This window comes from Furipterus horrens, unplaced genomic scaffold (genome assembly GCF_987537825.1).
Source record: "Furipterus horrens unplaced genomic scaffold, mFurHor1.1.pri manual_scaffold_2, whole genome shotgun sequence".
In the NCBI taxonomy this organism is placed as follows: domain Eukaryota; kingdom Metazoa; phylum Chordata; class Mammalia; order Chiroptera; family Furipteridae; genus Furipterus; species Furipterus horrens.
The window spans coordinates 184,637,033-184,662,419 of NW_028327172.1; the positions used below are offsets into that span (position 1 = coordinate 184,637,033).

At 39.1% G+C, this 25,387-nt stretch overlaps 1 protein-coding gene across 1 annotated transcript; it reads right to left on the reverse strand.

The window, feature by feature from the left end:
- Window positions 1-424: 424 nt before the first annotated feature.
- Window positions 425-25,387, reverse strand: TMEM165 (transmembrane protein 165). The gene is made up of 6 exons (XM_090266858.1): window positions 24,314-25,387; window positions 14,185-14,410; window positions 5,608-5,783; window positions 4,876-5,055; window positions 1,642-1,747; window positions 425-988 (listed from the first exon to the last, which is right to left on the reverse strand). The coding sequence occupies exons 1-6, from the start codon at window positions 24,515-24,517 to the stop codon at window positions 912-914; spliced, it is 969 nt and encodes a 322-aa protein (XP_090122984.1). The 5' UTR covers window positions 24,518-25,387; the 3' UTR covers window positions 425-911.

Genomic DNA, 25,387 nt, shown 5'->3' on the forward strand with positions numbered 1-25,387 from the left:
AGCTGCTTCTCACTAGAGAGAGAAAGCCAGATCTTATATAAGCCCCTGCCTAAAAATTCCCGGTCTGTTGGAGCGTGTTAGAGACCAGCTCAGGCTCTGCCTGACTGAACGGCAATCATTAAAATCCTTTGCTTACTTTATACACTGCTTCAGAGTGTTCAATCTCGCCTATGTAGCCGTAACAATACAGTATAAATGCTATGTAATAGTTATATACTATATTTAAGGAATAATGACAGGAAGTCTCTACATACTCAGTACAGATACAACCATCCACTGAATGCATAACTGCAGTATATCCATCAGCAACCATATTGTTTTCAATTATTTTTGATATGTGGTTGGTTGAATCTGCGGATGTGGAAACTGTGGAAGAACTAATACATTTCTCTTGCTCTTTTTTTTTTTTTTTTTTTTTTTAAACAACCTAATTTTGAAAAGACTTAGGATTAAACTACTGCTTACTGGCTCCGAGAAATGCTTTAAAAGTTGGAAATTAATTCATTCTTCCCCGAGGAAAAGTTGTAAGATAAGCATATTAAAGCACCTCAGTGATCCGGGGGAAGAAGAAAAAAGTATATTCCTTTTAAAGGGGTCAGTGCTAAAAGGAAGTCAAATGGTTGACCCCACTACACAAAGGTTCTGTACCCTCCACCAAAAGCCAAAAAAGTCCTCAAAACAGAAATGTATTAACATAATTATGCTGGAGAAAAGAAAAATCCACACTTAGACCTCAGGTTTCTTTTAAAAATCCATGTTGCAAATAGAATCAATTAATTTGGGGGGGGCACATAATAATTCATTGCTACAAAATACAGTATTTTTCCATCACTTTTAGTTCCCATGTACACTATGTACATAAACACAAGAGTTACCTATCTTAAACTAAATACAAAGGAATAAAGAGCTTGTTAAAAACCAGCATCAGGACTTATAAATAGTGCAGAAAATGCAAACGCCAAAAATACAACGCCTCCTATGATTGTCACTGTAAGAAAAGAGAAAAAAGTTACATTAAGACAAAATTCCTCTATGAAGAAGCCAAAATGTTGCCCATTATTCTTCCAATCTAATAAATAAACCTTAAAAACAAATTAGAAATGCAAGGAATACTTAATATGGCTGACTATGAATAGGAAGAATCAGTATCTTCTCCATTACACTAAGACAATGAGACTACAGTTGAACTAGAATTCATCTCACAACCCAGTAATAAAAGAGGGTGTCCAACAGCTGCTGGCAAGCAGAGAGACATCTTTATGAAATTTTCAGAATCAGTAATATGGTCTTTACCTTTGATTCTGAATCTTGTAAGACATATTTTTTGGCCAAAAAGTTCTCATATTTACACATGATGATTGTTTTACTGACTTAAATTAATCTTAACAAAAAGCTACCATGAATCCAGTAATGCTTATACATGAATTTGTCTTACAACATCCACACAAGTGAAAAAGCCTGTTTGCAACAGCAGAGGCAACACAATGGACCTCTCAGAGATTAATCATTACAAAGACCAAGTCTACTTGAGAGTAAAAACCTAGTGGGAGCAAACTGCCCCTTTCTAAGCTCTCTTGAGTGATTCCAAAAGTTAACATAGGGGTTTTTGTTTGTTTGGTAATTAAAAAGGAAAAGTCTTACCAGTTCGGACGGAGATTTTTTGTGCTATCATTCTTCCTCCAATCACAGCCAGCCCAGTGCATAAGCAGTGTCCCACCGTACCTCCCACAGCTACGCCATAAGGATCCTGGGAACAAGGAACATGAATTTAAAACCAGGGTTGAAACTGCTACTTGAGAAAGATAACTATGAAGCACTGAAAACGGAGACTGACAACAAAAACATAAAATGGTTTAAAATTTCAGATGTATATTTATAAAACTTGAAATAACAGCTGCTTGAAGGGATGTTTCAATTATACCTAGGACTAGAGATAAAAGTAGGAAAAAATGTGTAAGGTCAAAACAACCCTAATTCAACCTTTCAGCTGTTATTAAACTTAATCCACAGGCAACAGTCAGCTCAGTGCTAAGGAGACTTAACCTAGGCGTCTCTTCCCTTAGGCAGTATTTTGTAGTGTGGAAACAAAGCAAGCCTAAGTATAGTTTGACTGTTTCCTAAGAACAGAGACCCTGCAGCCCTCCTTCCCCATACTGTCCTCAGGCATGACAGCCAAGTTTCTCAGTGACCATTATCTGGATAATTATGGTAATATCAATGTGATCAGAAAGGTAAGGGAAGCAATGGAGAAAGGGTTTATGGGTAATGGCAGGAGGTAAAATGGAGAATGTCCAGGATCAATTGAGTTCAATGGTGAAGGAGCTACAGGACTGAATAGCCCTAGGAAAAAATGCAGAGGAGGATGCTGGGAACATAGTCCTCAGGAAAGCAAGACTGAAGGGGTGATCGAGGAGGAGGTGCTCAAAGGAGACTGAAAAGGTGGCCAGGCAAACAGCCTCCCAGGATGACCACAATGAGAGTTCCTTGGGATTTAGTAAGCAAGAAGTAGAAACCAAGCCCTCTGAGACTGAGGGAAAGGGAGGAAGACAATGGTATTTGGAAGAGAAGTAGAACTGAGGAAGGGGAGGGGTAAAACTTTTTTAGATGAGAGGAAGGCAAAGATTTCAGCTCTAAGTGGGGGCATGGGGCAGGATCCAGAATACAGGGTGGAAAGGATGCCATGGGATAGGTGGGAATGAAGCAGAACGGTTTCTGCTTCTCGCTGAAGTAGCAGGTGAGGCTGTTTACTGAGGAGCAGGCAGTGGATGCGCAGAAACTGGGGAAATGGAGACGGTTTAAAACAGCTGCTGGGAAAAAGGAGTGGGACTCCGTTTACCACACTGTATATAATAACTTCTGGAACTGGTAAGGCAGAAGAAGCGTTCATTCTAGTTGAAAGTGGTATTTGAAAAATCACTGGGTTAAATGAAATTAAACAATTCTTTCACTACAGGATTTTTCAGTCTGTTGTTTTGTATACTCAATCTTCAAAACAATAAACACCAGGATATATTATTTGCCAAATTTAGTTGACCCTGGAACCTTCTCAACTTTTACCACGTCAAGGAACACTAGGATTCTGTGAAATTCAGTGTGGGGACATTAAATTATACTGGAAGCAGAAATGAAGTTCAGACTAAAATGGATTGAAATAGACTGCATGGTTTTTACAAAAAAGAAATGTTAAGGGATTAAAAACAAAACCGTATTTCTACCCTTAAAGAGCTCATTTTACACACACACACACACACACACACACGTATCTATGGTGCCTATAGTTACAGAGAGGTGCTGCAGTAATGTGGCCTCCCAGCCAGAGACTCAAGCCCACTCAGCATGCGCCACGCAGCTAAATCAAGGGAACTCATACAGGTAGGGAATCCTGAGCCTTTCGCAAGTCACTCTGCCCTTCAGATGATAGTATTAAGGAAAATGCAAGAATTCTGTCATCATTTTAGTGCACCAGGCAGGACCACCACAACAAAAGGCCTCTTACTTTCAAGTCCCAATTCTGGGAATCTGAAATTCAATTAAAATAGGCTAGAAATCAAGACAATTATAGGGCAAAACTATTAAAGTGACACTTAAAATTAAAGTTTGTTTTAAAATATGGAATCGACTGAAAAACCAGATTCCATTTTTTTCCCAAAATACAGCATTTCTGAAGTTTCTCTGACCAAAAGGCCCTGCCCCAACTATCTTAAACTGTAGTTTGTTAAGGAACCTTTTTTATATTAACTAGGAGTTAAAAACAAATTCAAATCAAGCCTGTTATCTAAATCTCACCATCAGATAAAAACAATTAATTTAACAGATATAAAAACAGATGAATATTAGTTAATATCAAGAAAAGCCTGAAAAGTAGCAGCAGCAGCATTCTGAAAATTCCACAACCACCTCCTTGGCTAATCTCATTAAGTCTGTGAACAGGAATAGACCCCTTGTGTGAAATTCTGCTATTACCCTCAAAGGAAAGATTTAAAAATTTTTTAATGGGTATCTTTTAAGTAAATAGCATTTGAAAACTATGAACAAGATATAGTAGAAAAAGCTAGAAGACAGCCTGGGCTCTAGTCCTTGCCCCTGCTGCCCATTAGCGTTTGTCCTCTGACAAATCACCCCATTTCTCTGGGCCTCAGGTTCCTTATCAGTAGAGTCAAGGCTGGAACAAGATGACCTGAGAGCTCTGTTCTAGCTCACCATCCTAGGCCTTATTATTTTGGGGCTAAGACTTAAATTCTCTATGTCATTTTTGCAACACTTTTTTTTTTTTTTTTTTTTTAACACAAGGAACAGAAGAACCCAAAGATACCCACTTTTATGGTTTTAGGTATTTAATGCCAAATTGGCCTTCAATAATTTATATCAATTTAGACATATTTGCAACAAATACAACAAAATTCTGAGAAAAGAAAGCCAAGCCAACTGACACGGCATCACTCTAGCAAAACTGAAGAAGATCCAGCAAGATGGGTCAAAAGAGAGCAATTGAGTTTGCACACAGGAATACCATCTGACTGCAGAAAGGGGGCGGGGGGTGGGGTGGTCAATTTTAGTATTATTTTTAAGTTGACATTAGAGAGAGAAAGAAACATCAATTTGTTGTTCCAATTATTTATGCACTCATTGGTTCATTCTTATATGTGCCCTGTCCAGGGATACAACCTACAACCTTGGTGTATTGGGACGACACTTCAACCAACCAAGCTACCCAACCAGGTTCAAGAAGGTCAATTTTAAAGAGAATCAGTATTACCAGCTAAAACAAATAGTCTAGCGTATGAACTAATCCCCTGTCCAGTGTCCTCTGGAGCAAAGTACCATTGGTAGGCTCAGTTTTAATGAGCAAGCAGTCATGTCTCAACTACCACTCACCTCTCGAGCTGCCAAAACAATCGTCGTCAGTTGAGAGCGATCACCCCACTCTGCTAAGAATGTTAGTGTGAGAGCTTGAACAAAGATGGGTGAAATAAAATGCAGCCACTTTTTCTGAGGTATCGTGCTTGTACCCGTTTCCACATCTCCTGGTCCATTTAAGAGTTTCGTTCGTTGAAACTAAGTTTTTTAAAAAAATGACATTAATCCCAGGAAACGAACAAAATTGCACAAAATGACTTAATCTTTCTTTTGAAGAGGTTTACATTCTATAGAATATGCTCCAACAATCTAATGTTATGTGACCCCAAACTTACCTTTCGAACCACTGTCTCACAGAGCAACAAATGCTCTATTCTCAATTCTCCCATTCCTCCCCAATAAAACCAATCAAACGGTATTACTGATCATTTGCTAGTCTAGATACTCTGGGGGGAGAATGCAAAATTATAAACCACAGTTCCTGTTTTTCAGGAAGTTTATCATCACTCTATATAGGAACCCGATTACATGTTTAGTATGCGTCCCCACGTCCTCTCTACCACATTCACACTAACCTAGACAAGAGTCGTACCACAGCCAGGTGTAAGAAGGAAACTAAGCAAAATAAGCTATTTTTCTGTATCCCACACACATCACACAGCTATGGGGACCACTGAAAAACCTCTGCAGAGTGCTTATTCTTAGGTGAGTGTCTTTTTGGTCCAAATATTTAACAATGCTATGACTTACTTCTTCATCTTTTTTCTTTAATTCTGCTTGAACTTCTTCCAGTTCTTCTTGACCTTCATCTGGACTCATCTTTAAGCCTTCCCGAAGCATTCGAATGCCAAAAATGGCAAATAATGCAGTTGAAACGTAGTAGGTATACACCCTGGGGATGACCGTGGTGGCATAGCCAAACAAAACTGGAAGGCAAGGCCACGACAGATCTGGTTAATTAGCAGGCATCACAACCAAACAAAGAACAGTTACCTGCAGAAATCATAATTTACTGTTTTAAAAGAATAATGGTTCACATTACAAGCTAATCTAATACATAATAACCTTAAATAATTCCACTTCTTTCCCTTCACCAATATTGAACCCTTAGGTCTAGCCAATGACCTAAGATAGCTTATCAAAAAAAAAAAAAAAAAAAAAAAAAAAAAATCAGTGGTTCAGTTGAAGACTGCTCATGAGACAAGAAACTCCTCTTCAAATAAGTTTAGTACTTTAGGTAAAAGGTTAACTGATGCTCTCTAAGGACACTTAAATCTTATAACCTAGAGGCTGTACCATCTTCCCATGTCAATGATATTTCTTCATCACAAATATTTATATTACAAACTTCTATAGTGAAGAACCACAACAAGATTCTCATATGGCATAATTTAAACTCTACTTCTTCATAACTATTTAAAAGAAATATATCTTATGAAAGAAAATGAATCCCTTATACATATATTAAAAATAATATTTACAACAAACAAACTTATTCAATACCACTCTTTTTCACTGTTAAGGAAAGAGGATAATTATATGAGTTATATAAAAAACTATACTTGGAACTACATCAAGAACCCAAATCCTAACTGTGAAATTATTTATATCAGTAATATCAATTTGGTAATTAAAATTTAAAAACTATGGAAGGGACAGAGGATATTTCCATATATATAATAAATCTATTCTTCACTTCACCGCTCTTTTATAAAATGGGTACAACACTTTTAAATCTGCCTGAACATCAAGTATACAACTAGTCCCTATTTCGTTATATTACAAAACTGAAAACAAAAACCATGTTTAGAAATCTACCAAACCTATGCTTACGTGCAAACACAATACACACGTATTTCTAGCTCTGCCCACTGGGAGGGCAAGAAGCAAGAAATCTCAGTAATGAGCCAATTTTGCACCCTGATCCTTTTTTTTAAACTCTCCCCTCACGGGGCATCTCATCACTGGGCGTGCATTCTGTGCGCTCTACCTATCTCCACCCCATGATAAGGCTGCCCCCGGGGCACTGCCAGAGCACATCTGTTTGGCTGCAGCTTCACCTGTCTGGCAGGCTGAGAGCCAGTGGGCAGTAGGCGTGCTCTGCTTGCTACAGGCCATGGGGATGCATTGTCTTTGAGAATTCAAAACCAATGATAAAATCAAATAAAGGTCGCTCTGCTTTTTATTGTCACATGCACTGGCAAATTTAAATGTCAGTGTCAAACGTGCTCCTCCCTTCTGGGCTGGGCCCCTCCCCATTGCTTGATACACCACTGCTGGAGAGCTACCTCAAGATCTCAATGGAGCCATGGTTTAGGTCCCAGTCCTGCTATTGGCCAGCTGCCCAGATCTTGGTTTCTAATCTCATTCTCCACTTAAATGTTCCTCAGAGAAATGGCTAATTCCAGGACTGGGCAGAGAGGGTACTATCTGGTTATACCTGAAAGGAAGGAGAACAAAAACAACGGTAGCATGTCACAAAGACACAGAAGCCAGCTTGGAGGGGCCCCAGCCACCACACGAGGGACAATTTAAGCAACTATAGTTACATAATTAATTATAAACCATTGAAAAAATGAATTCATGAGTTTATACTGAAAATAGACAAACCAGCGGGAGACAAACAAGAGCACTTTCTTAAGAATAGTATACCAGGCTCACTTGTAAATGCAGAAGGGGTATTAAAAGAGTTAGAAAGCAAGTTTGTAAGCATCAAAGGAAAACTTAAATCCTGTAAGGAGTCATCAGTTGATGCTAAACTATGGGGAACAGAGTATATGCACTGTCTCAAAGTGTTTCCCTAAGGACTGCATATTAATTGCAAAGGAAGGAAGAAAGGAATCTTAACTGGGTGAATAAAACTAAATCATAATGAGGGCCAGATATGATGTTCTTACAGGGACAAACATCAGCTATGCAGAGTTCTAGTCAAGAATGCATAATCTCAAACTGAACACCAGGAAACATCAAACACAAAATGAGAAGTAGTCCATTAGAGGGGTAGGGGCTGTTATTCTGTTTAAAATGTGAATATCTTAACCCTTTGAGTGCCAACGTTGCTGTGAGCTACACTGACAAATTTTCCCAAAAGTGCCAGTGTTGCTTCCAGCGACTTTTTTCAATGGCTATAAATGTAAATAACAATGGAATAAAACGTATTTTATGTTTTGTTCTTTTTTTTGTACCTCAGGTTATATACTGACATAACTTTTTCTCATGTTGATCCAAATTTCGAATTATGCATGGCACTCAAAGGGTTAAAGCACAAAGGAGAGGCGTGTAAACATTTCAGATTAAAATATTAAAGAGAACTAAATGTAATACCTGACTTAGACAAGATCCTGCTATAGAGATTAAGTCAACTGACAAAATTAAAACATGGGTAATAGATTAAAGTAATATATCAATTTATCTATTAAATTATGCAGATATACCTCTAGCCAAGTAGCTCAATTAGTTAGTGTCGCCCTGATACACCAACGTTGCAGATTCAATCCCCAGTCATGTCACATTTAAGAACCAATCAATGAATGCATAAACAAATGGAACAACAAATTGATGTCTCTTTCCCTCCCTTTCTCTAAAAATAAAATTTTTTTAAAGCAAATTGTGTAGATGTACAGTATTCCCTCACTTATCATGGGTATTAAATTCTAGACCTCTCGCTCCCCCGCAATAGGTGAAAATCCGCAAAGTAGGCACCTTACATTTATTTTAGTATTTATATATTTTTTAAGGCTTTATAAACCCTTCCCACACACTTATAAACCATTCCCAGTCCCTTATTAACCTTCCACACTCCCTTAACCTTCTGCACACTTTTATAAACACTACTTATGTTCTTAAATGTATTCTGCACTCTTAAACCTACGTAACTTTAACAAATATGTATACAGTACCGCAAAATCCCGCGATATAGCAAAAAATCCGAGACAAATAATTAAATATATTTTTAAAAATCCCGATAGTGAGGCCACGATAAGTGAACTGCAATATAGAGACTACCGTATACTTACATCTATAAGACATATAAATTGTGTGTATGTATATATATCTATAAATCATGTGTATACATACATATAATTTATTTAGATATAAATGGATAGGTCACAAATGCTAGGGCAAATGGGGTAAAATGTTTATAGGTAAATCTGGATAAAGAGGTATATAGTTGTTCTTTGTACTATTTTGTTTTTGTGACGTTATAAACTTTAAATATTTTCCATGAGGTTTAAAAACTTTTTAGCAAAATATAGCAAGCCTTTTTAAGTTTACTAAACTTAGTTTTCCTTTTACCCTCAGATAATCTTAAAAAAAAAAACAACAACAACAAAAACCGCTTGTGTTACTACTTACCATTATAATCCCATCTTTTCTGCCTTGACACTTCCAGAGGCAGCAAAAGCTGCTTGGTATTCTAACCTTGTCGTTCTTCCTCTTGTTACTGTCCCTCTATTTCCTTCTTTCTTTGGAAATCTTTCCTCTAACACTCAAGCACTTTTTTTCTGGGAACAATGAGAGGTCATTTTTCTTTAACAAAGTGCTTTGCATCAAGTTAGAAAAGAGCTACACAAATGTCTATCTTGGCATGTTGAAGTTTCAAGAAAAGTTATCTGAAGTGAAGATACAGATTTGGGAATCACTAACTTACAGGTAATTAAACTGAGAACACTCAGCATGAGACTGTTAGTGTGAGAGGGGAAATGGGCCAAGAATAAAACTGTAGAGAATATCAATATTTAGGGTACATTTTTTTTTTCCAGAGAGAAAGAAATATAACTAGAAGCACATGGTGTCATAGAAATCAAGAGAATAAAAGTTGGGGTTGCCCATGAATGTGGTCTGGGGGCTCATTAATGTGAAAGCTGAACCCTGTTAATAAGGAAAACTGATTATTGAAGCCTTTATAACAATGTTAGAAGCAGAAATCACACTGGTGTTAGTGGATAAGGAGTGAAACGGAAGGCCTTGAGGAGGGAAAATAACAGTAATAATAAAACTCTGAGTAGGAAAGACTGTCATCCCTGCTGTCAGATGGCACAGAGAGGCTAGGTGAGAGGGGGGCAGAGCCTGGATGCAACCCCAGGCAATCTGCCTCGTACTCTTGGCACTCTGAAGTAGAAAGAGCAGGTGACCAATCTGCAAACTCCGATACCCCCAAGGGCACACAAAGACTACAAGGGGACACAGATGACTAGTTTGTGAAAGACTATTTCCAGAAGTTCAACTTCCACACTATGAGGGAGTACCCCCCTCCACCCCGCCTAAAAAACAAAACTATCTTCTGAAGGGCAGGCCCCTTCTAGAACAGGCTTCCTCCACTAGATGAGTGTTCTAGGAACCCATCTGTATCAGTGTACTAGCTGGCGTTTTGAGAGGCTGCGTTCCACTTCAGTGAATTTTTTTTGAAGACTCTCGACATGACTGCCCATTTCATGATGGGTGACTTATGAGCACACTTGCCTACACTGCTCTGACTGTTCATCAGTTTTTGACCAAAATGACATGACAGACGTGCCCCACCCTCCCTATTCACCTGATCTTGCCCCAATGTTTTTTTCTTTCCCCAGATGATAAAAAGTCCTCAAAGGGAAACATTTTGCCAATATGGAAGAGATGAAACAAAAAACAACGAAGCACTAAAATCATCCAAATCTATGAGTTCAAAATCTGCTTTGAGCAGTGGAAAAAGTCTCGATAGGTGTATTGCATCAAATGGGGAGTACTTTGAAGGTGACTGAAGTTTAAAATATAAGAATAAATACACAATTTTTATAAACAAATTCTGTTTTCTGGGGGGTGTTCCCCCCGATACTCGCTCCTAAACTCATCTGCCTGGAAACATGCAGTTAAGGAATCACGCAGGTTCTCCTTCCTCACATCCCTTCACAGCTGCCCTCTGCCTTTACAAAGATGCCTTTACTCCACTTCCTAGGCACTTCACTCAAAGTACAGAAAAATATGTGGGCACCATGAGGAGTTTGAAAGTCTGGTGTCCTCAATCAAGGCATCATAAACCAGAGGTATAGCTTTGGGTCTTCTGTCTTACACAAGTTTCTGACAAGATCATGGCACTGGAAGTAAAGGTTATGGAATCAGAAGTAGGGTATTTTGGCCTCAGTAAAAATAATTTTCACTTAAAAACCATGCCTTTTTCACCCCCAGTCAATGTAAACAAATGCATTTTTCCCTAAGGCCAAGTCTTGTTGCTGCGGAGAACATGGGAAAGACATGGGAAAGCCCAGTGTCTCATAGCTGGGTTCCAAGCTGCATTTACCCATTCATCCATCCACCCATTGTTTGAATCAGAACTCTAAAGTAGATGTTTATCACAGGGATGTATATCATGTTTATTTAAATTCAAAAACCAAGTCAAATGCTTTCTGCCGGAAAATAAGCCTGACTTAAGACGACTTACCACGGACATACTAAAACTGCCATGGCAATTAGGTAATGTGGTCGACATTTTCCATAAATTGAATGAGCTAAATCTATGGCCCATTCAATACTTAAAAGATGTTATGTGATACAAATTTAAAACTAAAATACTTTATTGGGAAACATACATTGAAATCATCAATATTCACATTTTCGCAACCATTTCTAAATATATCTCATTATGCAAGGTACTTCTAAGTATAAGACTAATATGTAAAATAGTCATTTGATAAATTTCAGAAAAACCTTTTTTGGTATACTTGATGACTTCTAATTCTCTGCTTTCAACAAAATCATTAACATTAAATATCATTTTTGATGATAGATCAGTATGTTATTTTTTGTATATAACCCAGGAGTCCAAAGAACTGAGTGACGCTATATATAACAAAATTTCTTCTTAATTATTTATATGAATAAAGTTTCTCAGCCCTTATATCTATTTTTTAAAAAATTAAAGGCTCAGAATTGATCCTAAACCTTGCTCCATACTAGCAGAAAGTATCATCCATGGGCATATAAATAATTTAAAGTTTTATCTTTGCATTAAAAGATGCATTTCCACCTTTAAAAAATGTTTAAATTTGTGATACATTTTGCTTTGATCAACTGTATACTAATAACTATATCTCCATTCATAAAAAATGTTAACACTTAGTGACTTAAAGCAAATTTTCAGCATCATTTAAAATTCATTTTATATGCATATTTTTGCTCCAAATAGATATGACAGTGTGATACATAAAAGATTTTCAAGTAAAAACTTGTAATTGTTAGAAAAATTCAGAGGAGAGTAAATGGAACTAATAAAGGAGAAAAAAGAACTACATAAACGTCTAAATGTTACGAGTTTATTCATGCTTTTCTAAAGAAAAGTATCAAATTACTAATGGTGTTTAGATCCCACTGGTTATATTTTAAAGGAATACCATAAAGTTGTTTTTTTTAATACAATACACCAGAAATTAGATCTTTGCAACTCCTTAAACTTAAAATGACACGTTTTAGATAACTTCAATGGGACAGGGGTACATACTTTTTCAAAATTATTTTGGAGAAACGCATGTAAAAGGTTTAAAGACCACACGGATACAACCAATTCTCTCCAACAGTACAGGTGAGAAGAGCTGTCAGACAGCACCAGCCTGGAGGGAGGTGGGCAGAGGGTCAGGAGAGAAGAGACTAACCCCACTCGAAGCTAAGTAAACGGAGTGAACACAAAGAAGAGGTGGGGGGAAGTAAAGGAGTCAGCTGGTGAGGGGGAATGGGCAAGGACAGCCTTTTAAGATAGTTATCTATCCTCAAAGCTCAGTTTCAAAGATAAAATTCTCTGATATTACTGAAATTCATCCTCAAGAAGTAATTCACCATTTACAACTCTCCCCACTTTTCCTATAATCAAAACTTACTTTTGAAAACTTTTTTTACTGTGAGATACGAATAATGCTAACACTAATTTCTAAAATATGAAGAGTAGTCCAATTATTTTAATAATTAAAATACTCATAAATACGTTTTAAAAGACTTAAACTTTAAAAAGTAATGCAAGCAGCCAGAAACAGAGCTTGCTGAGGGAAGAGGTGAATGACTGAGCATATAAAACGTAAGGACTCATTTTAAAATGCATCACAGAAGGTAGGTAGATATTATTTCCATTTTACAGATAGGAAACTTGAGTAACATCATTAGACTAATACTTGGCATAGTTGGACTCTGGCCCAAGTCTTATTCTAAAGGGAAAGCTAACTATTTTCTACCCAACTACGTGGCTTACAGTCACTTCTGAATCAGAGACTAGAGTACGTTTGTTTAACGGTAAGTTTACCTTCTCAGAGTCTAATTCTTTGAAAAATTGAAGCCTATGTAATACCAACACAAACTAGGAATCTAAGAACATCGCTCCTTTTATTATTGGGTTGGCCAAGAAGCCTGTATGGTTTTTCCATAAAATAAAAAGACACATTTTTCATTTCCACCAATGACTTTATTGCTTTGGAGATTTTGAGTATGTCGGCTATCTCTCGCGTAGTAGAATGTTGATTGTTCTCAATTAATGTCTCAATCTGATCCCTGTCAACTGGTCAACCCGACCATGGAGCATCATCATCCAACGAGAAATCTCCAGCATGAAACTTCACAAACCACTTCTGACATATTCAAACAGTCACAACACCTTCTCCATATGCTACACAAATCTTTCTTTTGCATTTCAGCTGCATTTTTACCTTTTGTGAAATAATAAAGCATTATATGCCAAAAATGTTGCATATTTTCTTCTTTAATATTAAAATGGCTACACAAAAATTCACCAATTTTGATGTCTTTTTTTTTTTAAATGCATGCTGATATGACAGCTGTCACAATACACTCTAACAAAATTGTTTCAAATAAAGTTAAAGACAACTAAGTGCTACGAGAACCATCTTACAGGAAAAAGAAAACAAACATTTTGGCCAATCCAATATAACGGGCAAGAAAGCTTAATAGAACAAAATAAACTCCTCAGTTACCGATTATCAAATGTCCTTCAACAGGAGAATATGTAATTCTCTGTAGTTGCATGGGTTGTACTTCTAAGATATCAGAGATAAATAAGCTTGCCTTGACCAAGGAAAGGGGAAAAAAAAATAAGGCAAGAGTATAGAGCAAAAGTAAGCATTTCAAACAAGTGAATAAGTGAGGAGTATATACCTTGATTGAATAGCTAAACATTTCATTTCAAAAATGCAAGTTTGTAAAAATTTATGTACTGAAACCAATTTCCGTTGACAAAACTATGGAACATGAACCAAATTCTAACGTAATTAGTTGAATGATCCAGTGACTTAATGCCAAACACCATACGTTTTGCCTAAATCCAATAAACTTAATAGGAGGAAAAGCGCTTACCTGATAAGCACGTCATTAAGCCCAAGGCAAGCATAGCACCAGCCAACACTGTCAAACGGTTATAGCGCATTGCCATAATGGCTGCTATAAAAAATGTCTTATCACCCAGTTCAGATACAATGATAACTGATATGGCAGCGACAAATGCATGGATAAATCCCAAATTAGTTTGGGTAGCTAGATCTTCTTTATTGGTAAGAACTGGAACAGCTGGTGTGAGTCCTTTCTGAAATAAAAAGAAATATATATATATATATACATCAGCTACTTTCTGAAAGAAGTAATTATTGAAAATTCTCTTATTTTGTATGTGAAATAAGATAATTTTTCTGTCGTCGTCGTTAAGACTTATTTACTGTCCAATCATTTTGAAAGCCATTAGTAATGACAGAAACCTCTGATGGAGGTTGCTACAATGCAGATCCAAGTACAATTCTACAAAACAATTTTTTTAAAAAAGTGTATACCAACTATAGCCACACATTAAAATTACCTTAGTTTCTAAAGATTTGTGAGTTGAAATCAAGTTCTTAGTTTTTTATTTGTAACTTGTGTGAAAGACGAAGATATGTTTAAGAGACATTCAAATAACAGGAAGCTGAGATAAATTTCATTAACACTTCAGAGGACAAAGTAACATTCAGAAAGCTCAATAGGCTGGAGCAAGAGTTGGCGCTAGCTTACATGAGGTCTAATATAGCTGGATATATGGAAGGTCCTACACTGAAGTCTAAAAATATCCTAGGAGATTATATGGCCTGACTTAAAACCAAACAAACGAGTTTTGGGTTCACATTAAGGCTATTTTAAACTGAAAATGTGACAGAGCTCCAAAAAAGGCAACAAGCATGTTAAAGAATTAGTGACAAGTCCATCATTCTATGCTGCTCATTCTTTACCCAAAGTTCTGTACTGGTTCTTAGCCACCACATGTTAAGAATGCCAATGGCATTCTTCTCAGAATTAGAACAACTGATCCTAAAATTTACATGGAACCATAAAAGACCCCAAGTAGCCAAAGAAATCTTAAGAACAAAGTAAGGCTCATGCTCCCTGATGTCAAACTATCCTATAAAGCTACAATAATCAAAACTATATGGTACTGGCATAAAATATATACATCAGTGGCATCAACTACAGAGCCCAGAAATAAATCCTCGATTTGACAGTCAATTAATCTATAATAAAGGAGGCAATAATATACAATGGGGGTAAAAACAGGCTCTTTAGTAAGTGGTGCTGGAAAAACTGGACAGATACAGGCAAAAAAATTAAATGGGACCACTTTCTTATACCACATACAAAAATAAAGTCAAAAATGATTAAAGACTTAAATGTAAGCCCTGAAACCGTAAAACTATTAGAAGAAAACAAGCAGTAAGCTCTGATATCTGTCTTAGCAATATCTGTTTGGATATGTCTCCATGGGCAAACACAACAACAAAAAATAAACAAATGGGATTATACCAAACTGAAAAGTTTTTACAGCAAAAGAAATCATTAACAAAATGAAAAGACAACCTGGAAAAAAATATTCGCAAATGATACATCTGATAAGGACTTAATATCTAAAATACATAAGGCACTCACACAACTTAACATCAAAGAAACAAACAGATTTAAAAATGGGCAGCCCTGGCTGGTGTAGCTCAGTGGTTGGAGCATCCTCCTGTAATAGAAGGCTTCCGGGTTTGATTCCCAGTTGGAGCACATGCCTCGGCTGCGGGTTCATCCCTAGTCCAGGGGTGGGCACATGTGACCCCAAGTCCAGTCCATATGATCCCTGGTCTGAGTGCGTAGGAAAGTACCCAGTCAATGCACTGGTGTTTCTCTCTCTCCCTTTCTCTCTCTCTCTCTCTCTCTTTATAAAAGCAAATGAAAATGTCCTTGGGTAAGGATAAAAACAAAAACAAAAACAGTGGGCTGAGGACCTGAATAGATCCTCCAAAGAGGACATACAGACAGTCAACAGACATAATGAAAAAATGTTCCAACATCACTAATCATCAGGGAACTGCAAATCAAAATCACAATGAGATATCACCTCACACCTGTCAGAATGGCCATCATCAATAAATCAAACAAGCGTTGTTGAGGTTGTGGAGAAAAGGGAACCCTCATGCACTGTTAGCTGGGTTGTAAATTGGTGCAGCAACTATGGAAAAGAGTATGGAGATTCCTCTAAAAATAAAAAATAGAACTGCCATATAATCCATCAATTCTTCTTTTGGGTATTTACCCAAAGAAAACAAAAACACTACTTTGAAAGACACATGCACCCCTGTGTTCACTGCAGTATAATTAGTAATAGACATCTAGGTTGCTTTCCTATCTTGGCTATCAATAGATGAATGGATAAAGGAGATAGGGTTTATGCGTCCCCATGCACACAGACATGGGAATATTACTCAGCAATAAAAAGGAATGAAATCTTGTCATTTGTGACAACATGGATGACCCTTGAAATTATGCTAAATGAAGTAGTCCAAAGACAAATACTACATGATTTCACTCACTTGTACAATCGAAAAACAAATGAAACACACACACACACACACACACACAGAAAACAGACCCCATAGATTTGAGAACAAGCCCATGGTTGCCAAAGGGATGGGAAATTAAAAATATATATATAGAGAGAGACAGAACAAGTGAGCAAGGGGGGGCGGAGGGGGGGGAGGACCAATTCCTTGTAGACTGACATGTCCTCGGGTAGGTCCAACCAGAAAGTAAGTGCTTTGCACTTTCTCATTCACTACCCAGAAGTATAGAGGAGTTAACGACTTTGGGGCAATCTCTGACCAATGAGGGAATTCAGTTCTGAGGTTCATTTCATTAGGCTCCTTTAAAGTCTCAGCAGAATTCTGTAGTACTCACTCATGCAGCGGCTAACTTGAAAATGCATTGGGGTATTTGCATTTACCTCCTTCCCGAGACTGACAACTTGAAAGAATACTGACATGTTCTGAGAATAGGAAGTAAACCATCAGATGAATGGCTGGGGTAACATAAGATAAATAGGGCTCAGAGTGAAAATCCTGTATGGTTTTGGCCCAGCTTAGAGGCAAGCGAGAAGCCCTCAGAAGTTTCTGAGCAGAAGACAAAAACATGATTAAGGCACTGTGACTGATACATCAGGGCCGAAAGTATAGAATACCAGTCACTGGACCAATTAATTAGGAGGTCAGCTGCATAAGACTAATTTTGATAATATGGAAGGAGACAAAATTCCTTTCATAATAGAAAGGAAAATCAACAGAACTTTAGAACGAGAGAATCAAAGATGATGGTTCAGGTTTTCTATCTGGCTAAGAGAAATACTAGTATTCCTAACAAGGTATATGGGAAAGAGGAATAAAAATAAGGGGTTTGGTTTCAGATCTGTTCAATTTGAGGTGGTAAAAAACATTTCAAATGAAGGTTTTCTAGAGGTCAAACAAATGGGACTGCTGAGTTTGGGCCAGCACAGCCTCAGGTATGTCTGGCTGCTGGAAGCCTGAATTTAGCAGCTAGAGCTTTCCAAGTAGATGAAATTTCCAAGGGAAAAGGCGGAGGGAGATTAAGTTGAAAAACATAAGCCTCAGGGAATGTCTATATTTAGGGGAAAGGGTGGAGGAGGGAAAGAGAGAAAACAAAAACTCTTAAGATATTTAGAAAGCCAGGCAAGAGAACACCACAGAAGGTCAAGACGGGGGCAAACACCATTCACTGTGCTACCAACGGGATGCTAGGTATTTTCATAGACATTGTTTTGCTTGATATTCAAAAACCTTAAAGAAGCTGTTAACACAAGAGGAGAATCTGAGGGCCAATAGTGTTAAATAATTTCCCCAAGTTAGTACCACAAAAATGGGGTCCAATCTTCAAAAAAGTGGAGAGGTAGCAGTGTCAAATGAGAACTGAAAAAAGAGCCCTGGATTTAGCAATTAGGTAAGTTACAGGTATCCATCAAAAATGAAATTTCAATAAAAGGACGGGGGCTCATGCCAGATAAGGAAGACTAAAGCAAAGTGAAAAAGCGGCTCATTTCCTAGATAAAGGTTTGGTTTATAAAACTTAAGAATAGAAACCACAGAAATACTTCAGAGATACTGTGGGTTCCAGACCCAAACTACCACAATAAAGTGAGTCTTGCAATGAAACAACTCACAATCTTTCTGCTGGTGGAGGGTCTTGCCTTGAGTTTGTAAAGAATACAACATCTGTGAAGTGCAATGAACAGAGGTATGCTTATAATGCAACTGAGAGGAGTTAAATTAATGGCCTTCTTTTTCTTCCCCCAAATAGGAAAGAACCTGTGGGCATGTGTAAGCAGACAGAAGGGAACCAATGAAAAGGAGAGAATAAAGATATTGAGGAAGGAAAATACTGGTGGTTAGAGAATAGGCAGATAGACACAGAGAAGTATGGAAAGAATGAGCTTTGTCCAGTGCCTGAAAAAAGGCAGAAGATATGGGCAGAGAAGCAAATATTTAAGATGTGTACAAGAGGGTCAGATGTGGTGACTGTAATTCCAATTTTGGTATTCCCCTATTCAATTACAGTGTAACGAAACAGTAAGTAATGAAATAGTGTTTTCTTTGGTACAAACACTATTTCATTATTTCAATTTGGGTCTGACACCCAAATTATTTACAGCTTGAAAACAGAGTCAACAACTTATAATTTAAAAAAAAAAAAAAAAAAAACTTGCTGAGTAACTCTTTTTTACTCAAAGTAAATAGTTCCAAATTGAAAAACTATAAATATTAAAACTTTATTTAGAAAGTATTCTTACATACTTCCATGATCTTCAAGAAAGAAAATGACAGTCAACCATGAAAAATAATTATCAGAAGACTACTGAAATTGACATGGACACCTGCATCAGAACCTCCATCTACACATGATGAAACTAGGGAAGATGAAGATGCTTCCTTTGAAAAAAATCTACAGCTTGCTACCAAGAAAGACTGATGTCCCTGCATAAAGACAAAAGGTCAGTCAACAAAAGTTATCATAAGAGGTGAAATTATTTGAAGAGTCAGAAGGAAATGTTTAGAACTGGCTTAAAACTGTCTCCTTGCCATTACTTTATCGTATGAAGTCAGAAGAACCTTTTTCAGAAGTTGGAAAACATGCACAAAAATATATGTTCAACTTAAAAAATGACATCATGGATAAAAATGGTTTTAAAAGATTACATTACAATAAAAGGTAAAATTATATTTTATTATAAATTTTCACTATCGTTTTCTTTTTATGAATGATTTAGTTTTTTTTAAATATTTTATTTTTATTAATGTTACTTGTTAATTTACATTAGAATAATATTTAAAGTTTGATTTTAATGAATGTTTAACAACTTTATGAATATCATTTTTTAATGTTTATAAATTTTGACATTTGAGAGGTATTAAATGTTTTGCTGATTTTATTTTAATGAATTGCTTTGGTGGCAAAACACCAAAAAATGAATTCAGTAACATAATGTCCACTTCATTCTGACACAGCAATCCTGCGCAAGACAAGAGTCCTCACACCTGATGGCCTCGATCTTAGCTATAAAAAGGTTAGAGTTGGGAGACTGCACTGGATGGAGCAGAACTGCAACTAAATGAAAATGAAGAAAAAGTTTAAGATATTTTGTGGAAGGTTGTCTCACAGTTAAAAGATAATAAATAAGAGAAATGCCAAGAAACAATAAATATCAAAATTCGTACTGGGTCAAATAATAGGCTTTGTGGCTTTACCAACAGTGTTATCTAATCAGTTCTTGGGACTTCCAGCGTATACAGCAAATTATAAATTACCTTTATTAAACCTATCTGATTTCCCTCAACTAAAAAAACTTAATGCTTCTTATATTACATGCTCAGCCCATGAAAGGAATAAGAAAAATCTGAGAAAGTCACTAGAAGCATCTGTATAAATGAAAGAATCCAAATGATCAACAATACGTTTTTTCATGAGTTTGCAAACAGGGGTTTAATTGTACCATTAAGCTCAGAATGAATTGCCCCAATATTTTTTTATCTGATGATAGGGAAAAAATATACCCAATGTAGAAAGCTATTAAAAATTAAGTTATCTGACCTGGCTGGTGTGGCTCAGTGGATTGAGCACAAAGGGTCGCCAGTTCAATTCCCAGTCAGGGCACATGCCTGAGTTATGGACCAGGTCCCCAATTGGGAGCACACAAGAGGCAACCACACTTGGATGTTTCTCTCTCTTTCTCCCTCCCGTCCCCTCTCTCTAAAAATAAATAAATAAAATCTTTTTAAAAAATTCAGTTATCTACTATATGGGGGACTTCCAGCCAAGATGGAGGCGTAGACAGACACTCTGCTTCTCCCCCTCCACAACTAAGGAATACAACTACCTCAAAACTAGAAACAACCGAAGTTCCAGAAAATCAAACTGCATGGAAGTCCAGCAAACAAAGATATAAAGTCCAGCAAACAAACATATAAACAAGAAATACTCATCCAGACAGGTGAGAGGGGCGGAGCCAGGGCAGAGAGGACGCAGTGTGGAGGCGGCAGCAGTGGCACCAGCTGCAGGTCGGCAGAAAGCGCAGTCACACATTTTAAAGTCAGGAGGGACACCTGGGGAGTGTTCCCAGCTCCTCACCGGACCTAGCAGCTCAGGGTCCCAGCGCCAGGGAAAATCAAGCCTCATTGCTTCTGACTGTGCACACCAGTGGGGGCTGGGGTGGAGGTAGAAACTGCCAGTCTCTAAGCGGAGTCCGCTTGTTTAAAGGGCCCCCACGGTCTTAGACTGTCCACAGACCCACCCACTCTGGGAACGATGGCCACGGCAGCAGCTAGAGTGGCACCAGTCCAGTACAGAAGTAGGAGAGGTGCCTGGAAGATGAGCGAGTGCTGGGCAGGTGGCACTGTTCCCTCTCAGACCCCTCCCCCACATACAGTGCCACAATGTGGTGAAACAGGTCGCATGGTACTGATGAATCCCTAAGGCTCCACCCCTTACAACGTAACAGGAGTGACAGCTCTACCTGGGATGTGGAGGCAAACAAACACAGGAGCCTGTCAGAATGAGGAGACAGAGAAGTATGGCCCAAAAGGAGAAACGAATCAAGGTTCCAGTGGGAGAACTAAGCGACGAGGAGATAGATGACCTAACAGACGAAGAATTCAAAACACTGGTGATAAAGATGTTCACAAGCTTGACAGATATGCTTGAGTACGGCAAAAGCATAAGAAAAGAAGTGAAGGCTATGCTAAGTGAAACGAAGGAAAATCCACACAAAACCAATGGTGAAGGGAAGGAAACCAAGGTTCAAATCAATGATTTGGAACATAAGAAAAAAAAACAAACTGTCAAACAGTGCAGAATGAGGAAGAAGAATTGAAAAAATGAGGAAAACTTCCCAAATTTTGTGAAGGAGATCAACATATAGGTCTGGGAAGCACGGAGGGTCCAGGGAAAGCTGGACCCAGAGGGGACCACACCAGGATGCATCATGACTGAGATGCCAAAGGTGAAAGATAAAGAGTCCTGGGGGCAGCAAGAGAAAGGTGGAGAGTTGCCTACGGGGGTGGGGTGGGGGGTGGCTACAGGACTATCAGCCTATATCCCAGAGGACACTTTGCAGGCAGGAGGGGACTGGCAAGCTGTATTCAATGTGATGAAAGGCAACCTGCAACCAGGATTACTCTATCCAGAACAAGGCTATCATTTGCAATGGAAGGGTAGATGAACTGTGTTCCAGACAAGGTGAAGCTAAAGGAGTTCATCATCACCAAGCCTTTATTATATGAAATATTAAAGGGACTTACATAAGAAAAAGATCAAAACTATGAACACTAAAATGACAACAAACTCACAACTATCAACTACTGAATCTAAAAAATAAAAACAAAATCCAACTAAGCAAACCAGAATAGGAACAGAATCATAGGTATGGGGATCATCTGAACGGTTATCAGCTGGGAAGGGGGAGGGGGAGAAAGGGGAATATGGTGTAGGGATTAAGAACCATAATCGATTGGTACAAAATAGACAGGGGGAAGTTAAGAATAATAAAGAAAAAGGTGAAGCCAAAGAACTTACATGCATGGCCCATGGACATGAACTAAGGGGGATGGGATTGCTGGAGGGAAGGGGGGTACTGCACAGAGGTGAGCAAAGGGGGAGAAAATTGGAACTACTGTAATAACATAATCAATAAAATATACTTTAAAAAAATTCAGTTATCTGCTACACAGCACCCTATAATTACATTTTAATAATACATCTTTACACTTGATTGCCTACCAGTAAAGAAGAAATTTTTCCCACTCCATTTTCAGGAATCCACTCTGAGTGGATATATATCCTACTCTTTAAATATCCTACCCTTAAAAAAAGATGTCTTCCAACATGCTGTAGTACTGTCAGAGAAAAATATAGTTAGGCCATATCAAAAAATTACATGAAAATATAATTAAAACAATTGGATTCTATTACAATATAGAAATTAGAATAAATTTCTATAAAAAATGAACCATTAATATACCAAATTATTAAAAACAAAAATCATATTATATATGCCTGCCTTTTCCCTCCACTTCCCCAATTTTAAAGGCAAGAAACCTTAAGACCACTTAAATATGGTCACTAGATACTGTTCACTTCATTTTACATGACTAATTTTTTTTTGTAGTTGTCGAAAGGGTATTATTAATAACCATACCTACTACCACTATTTGTGTCTCAAGAATCACTGTATGACTAGACCTTTAATAAAAGGCCTGGAAAGTTACATTCAAAATATCTTTTTTTCACTCACAAAGTTCCTTAACCCAAAATAGTTACTGTTTGGGGGAAGAAAAAAAAAAGAAAACCTCCAGTGAGATAAATGACAGGAGGCTAGATGATAAACTCTGAGAATAAATGTCATGAATCAGCATTTCAGTTCAATTTCAGAACTGAAAATGGCAGGCAGTGTCAGCCAAGCCCAGGAGTGACAAGAGAGAAATAAGTTTTAACCAGGTAGGGAAGTCTTCAGAGAGAGGAGGTATCTGCTGGTCCTTGGGCTTGGAGTGCACTGAAGCCTTTTTAGGAGACCTTTTGTTGGAGAGACTACCAGGGAGCACATGGCAAGGTCTCAGCACACGAGGAAGGGAGAGTGACTCAAAAGCCCGGAGGCTGATGAAAGCCCGATCAGGAAACAAAATGAACAGCCTGCTGAAGAGGCTGGACTGAATTCAGCAGGCAGGGGCAGCTCAGTGAAGATTTCGAAGATTTCTAATAAGTAAAATAGAATTCAAAGTTTAGGAAGATTCCCTGGGTGGAGACAGGCCTGACTACAGCCTGGGGCGAAAGTGGAGCGGTAGGGGGTCTGGATGCCAAACCCTCCCCTACAAGGACGGAGGGCCTGAATTCAGGAGTCCAAATTGGAAATGAGGAGCAAGCCCAGGACTGGTAGACAGAAGACACTTACAAACGCTGCCGAAATCTGAATACAGGTGATGAAGTGGTTCTATTCATATAAACTAAGACAATCACTACCTATTAGGGAAGGCGAAGGACAATTCTGGTATACTTATAAATTTAGTTCTGGCATCCCACACCTCTGCAGCACTTTGTACCACTGCCAAAGACTGATTATTCCTCGGCGTTCCTAAGGGCTACTTCCTTACAAGCAAGAACACGTTTTCAAAAAAGTGAGAGTTACGCTTCAAAATCCATTTACATGGGGGGTGGCGGGGGGCGGGAAGACGACAACCCACAGTTGTTCAAAGCTTAATTTGAGTAAACAGTTCAGGATAAGCTGCTTCAACAATGAAAATATGGAAAGCCTCCCAGCTGCCCTGTTAAATTTATTACTTGGGATGAGTATTTCCAGCTCTAACAAAATACATCTTGATCAACAAGACCCCCATTCCTCAGGAGCATCTTCGTCTTCCTGAACTAAAGGATTAGTGTGCTACTTGCTAGGGCTCCCCTTCCGTTCCCCCAAAAGAGCCAGGCGAGGCCAGGCCTGACACCGAAAAAAGCTCCCTCCACCGTTTTCCATCCCCGGGAGCTAGGCCGGGTTCCCCTCCCCCCAGCCGGCAGCCTGCTGCCTCGGGCGGCTCTCTGGGCGGCTGGGAACCTGGTACCCGGAGGAGCCCCGCCCGCTCCAGCCCTTCCGGCTCACCTCGGCTTGAGCCGGCTCGGGGCCCTGCACGGCCACGGGCTGCGGCTGCAGCTGCTGAGCCGGCGCCGGTGGTTCCTTGTTCCGGTGGCCAAGGTCTTCGTCAGGGACAGCCCGGACCGCAGCCGTGGCCCACATCAGTGGAAGCAGCAGGAGCAGAAGCAGCCGGGGCGCGGATGCGTGGTCGCTCTCCCAGGCCGCCGCCATCCCGCCCACCGAGACGGCCGCTGCAGGAGGAAGTGCAGGAGACGGGAAGCCTCGACCCCGAGCCGCCCCTCAGGCCTCACCGCTGCCTAGTGAGGAGTTAGCACCATGCGGGAAGTGGCAGCGGCCAGCGTCCACCGCCGCCGGCGCGGCCGTCCCTCCCACGATGACCACACCACACAGCCAACAGCCTCAGTGCGCCCCAGCTCCGATTCCTCCAGACTCCGCCCCTGCCCCTGCCGGCCTCCCACTGGCCCAGCGTCCGCCTAGGCGTGCTGACGTCCTCGGGCAGCTAGAGGAGCGGCCCTCGCCCTCCTCCCATTGGACCCGGCGCTCCCGGTGTGTACCGTGGCCACGTTACCTTTCTCTTCTCGCATCCTTACAGCGTCTCACCTGGACCTTCTTCCTATCTGACAAGCACAGCTCGTTACTTCTCCCTTCTGAGTCTTCCGCCCTAAATCTAGGCCGACCTTTCCTTTCTCTTAACCTTTCCTGGAGGTCCAATTACTTCCAGCGCCCTGGTTATCTGGCACTCACTGCGGGAACCACCACCCCTTGCCTGGTGCCGCACTCCACCGATTTTCCGTGTGCGCTCCGACGCGGGGGCCTACTGACGAGGACAAGGTTCTTAGAGGGCCAAGATGCAATTATTTAAAACAAACCTCCGAAATAGGGCTTGGGAAATAACACTAAGTTTTTCAAGCCTTGTTTTACAATAGATACTGTTTGCCAACCGTCACCCCCCAGACAAAAAATATCTCACATTGCCCTGCAACATCTCTCCATTTTGGATGTTTTGTGTTTAGCTTTTGAAATTCAGTGTTTGGGATTTTTGAAGGATGGAGTTTGAGGTGGGCAAGAGCAGAGAACAGG

Excerpts from the sequence above, each read along its gene's own strand:
- TMEM165 (XM_090266858.1), bottom strand. The coding sequence starts at position 24,517 with ATGGCGGCGGCCTGGGAGAGCGACCACGCATCCGCGCCCCGGCTGCTT. Across the intron at positions 5,784-14,184 it reads CTTAATGACGTGCTTATCAG|TTTTGTTTGGCTATGCCACC; the intron begins GTAAGCGCTTTT and ends CTTGCCTTCCAG. Across the intron at positions 989-1,641 it reads AAAAATCTCCGTCCGAACTG|TGACAATCATAGGAGGCGTT; the intron begins GTAAGACTTTTC and ends CTTTTCTTACAG.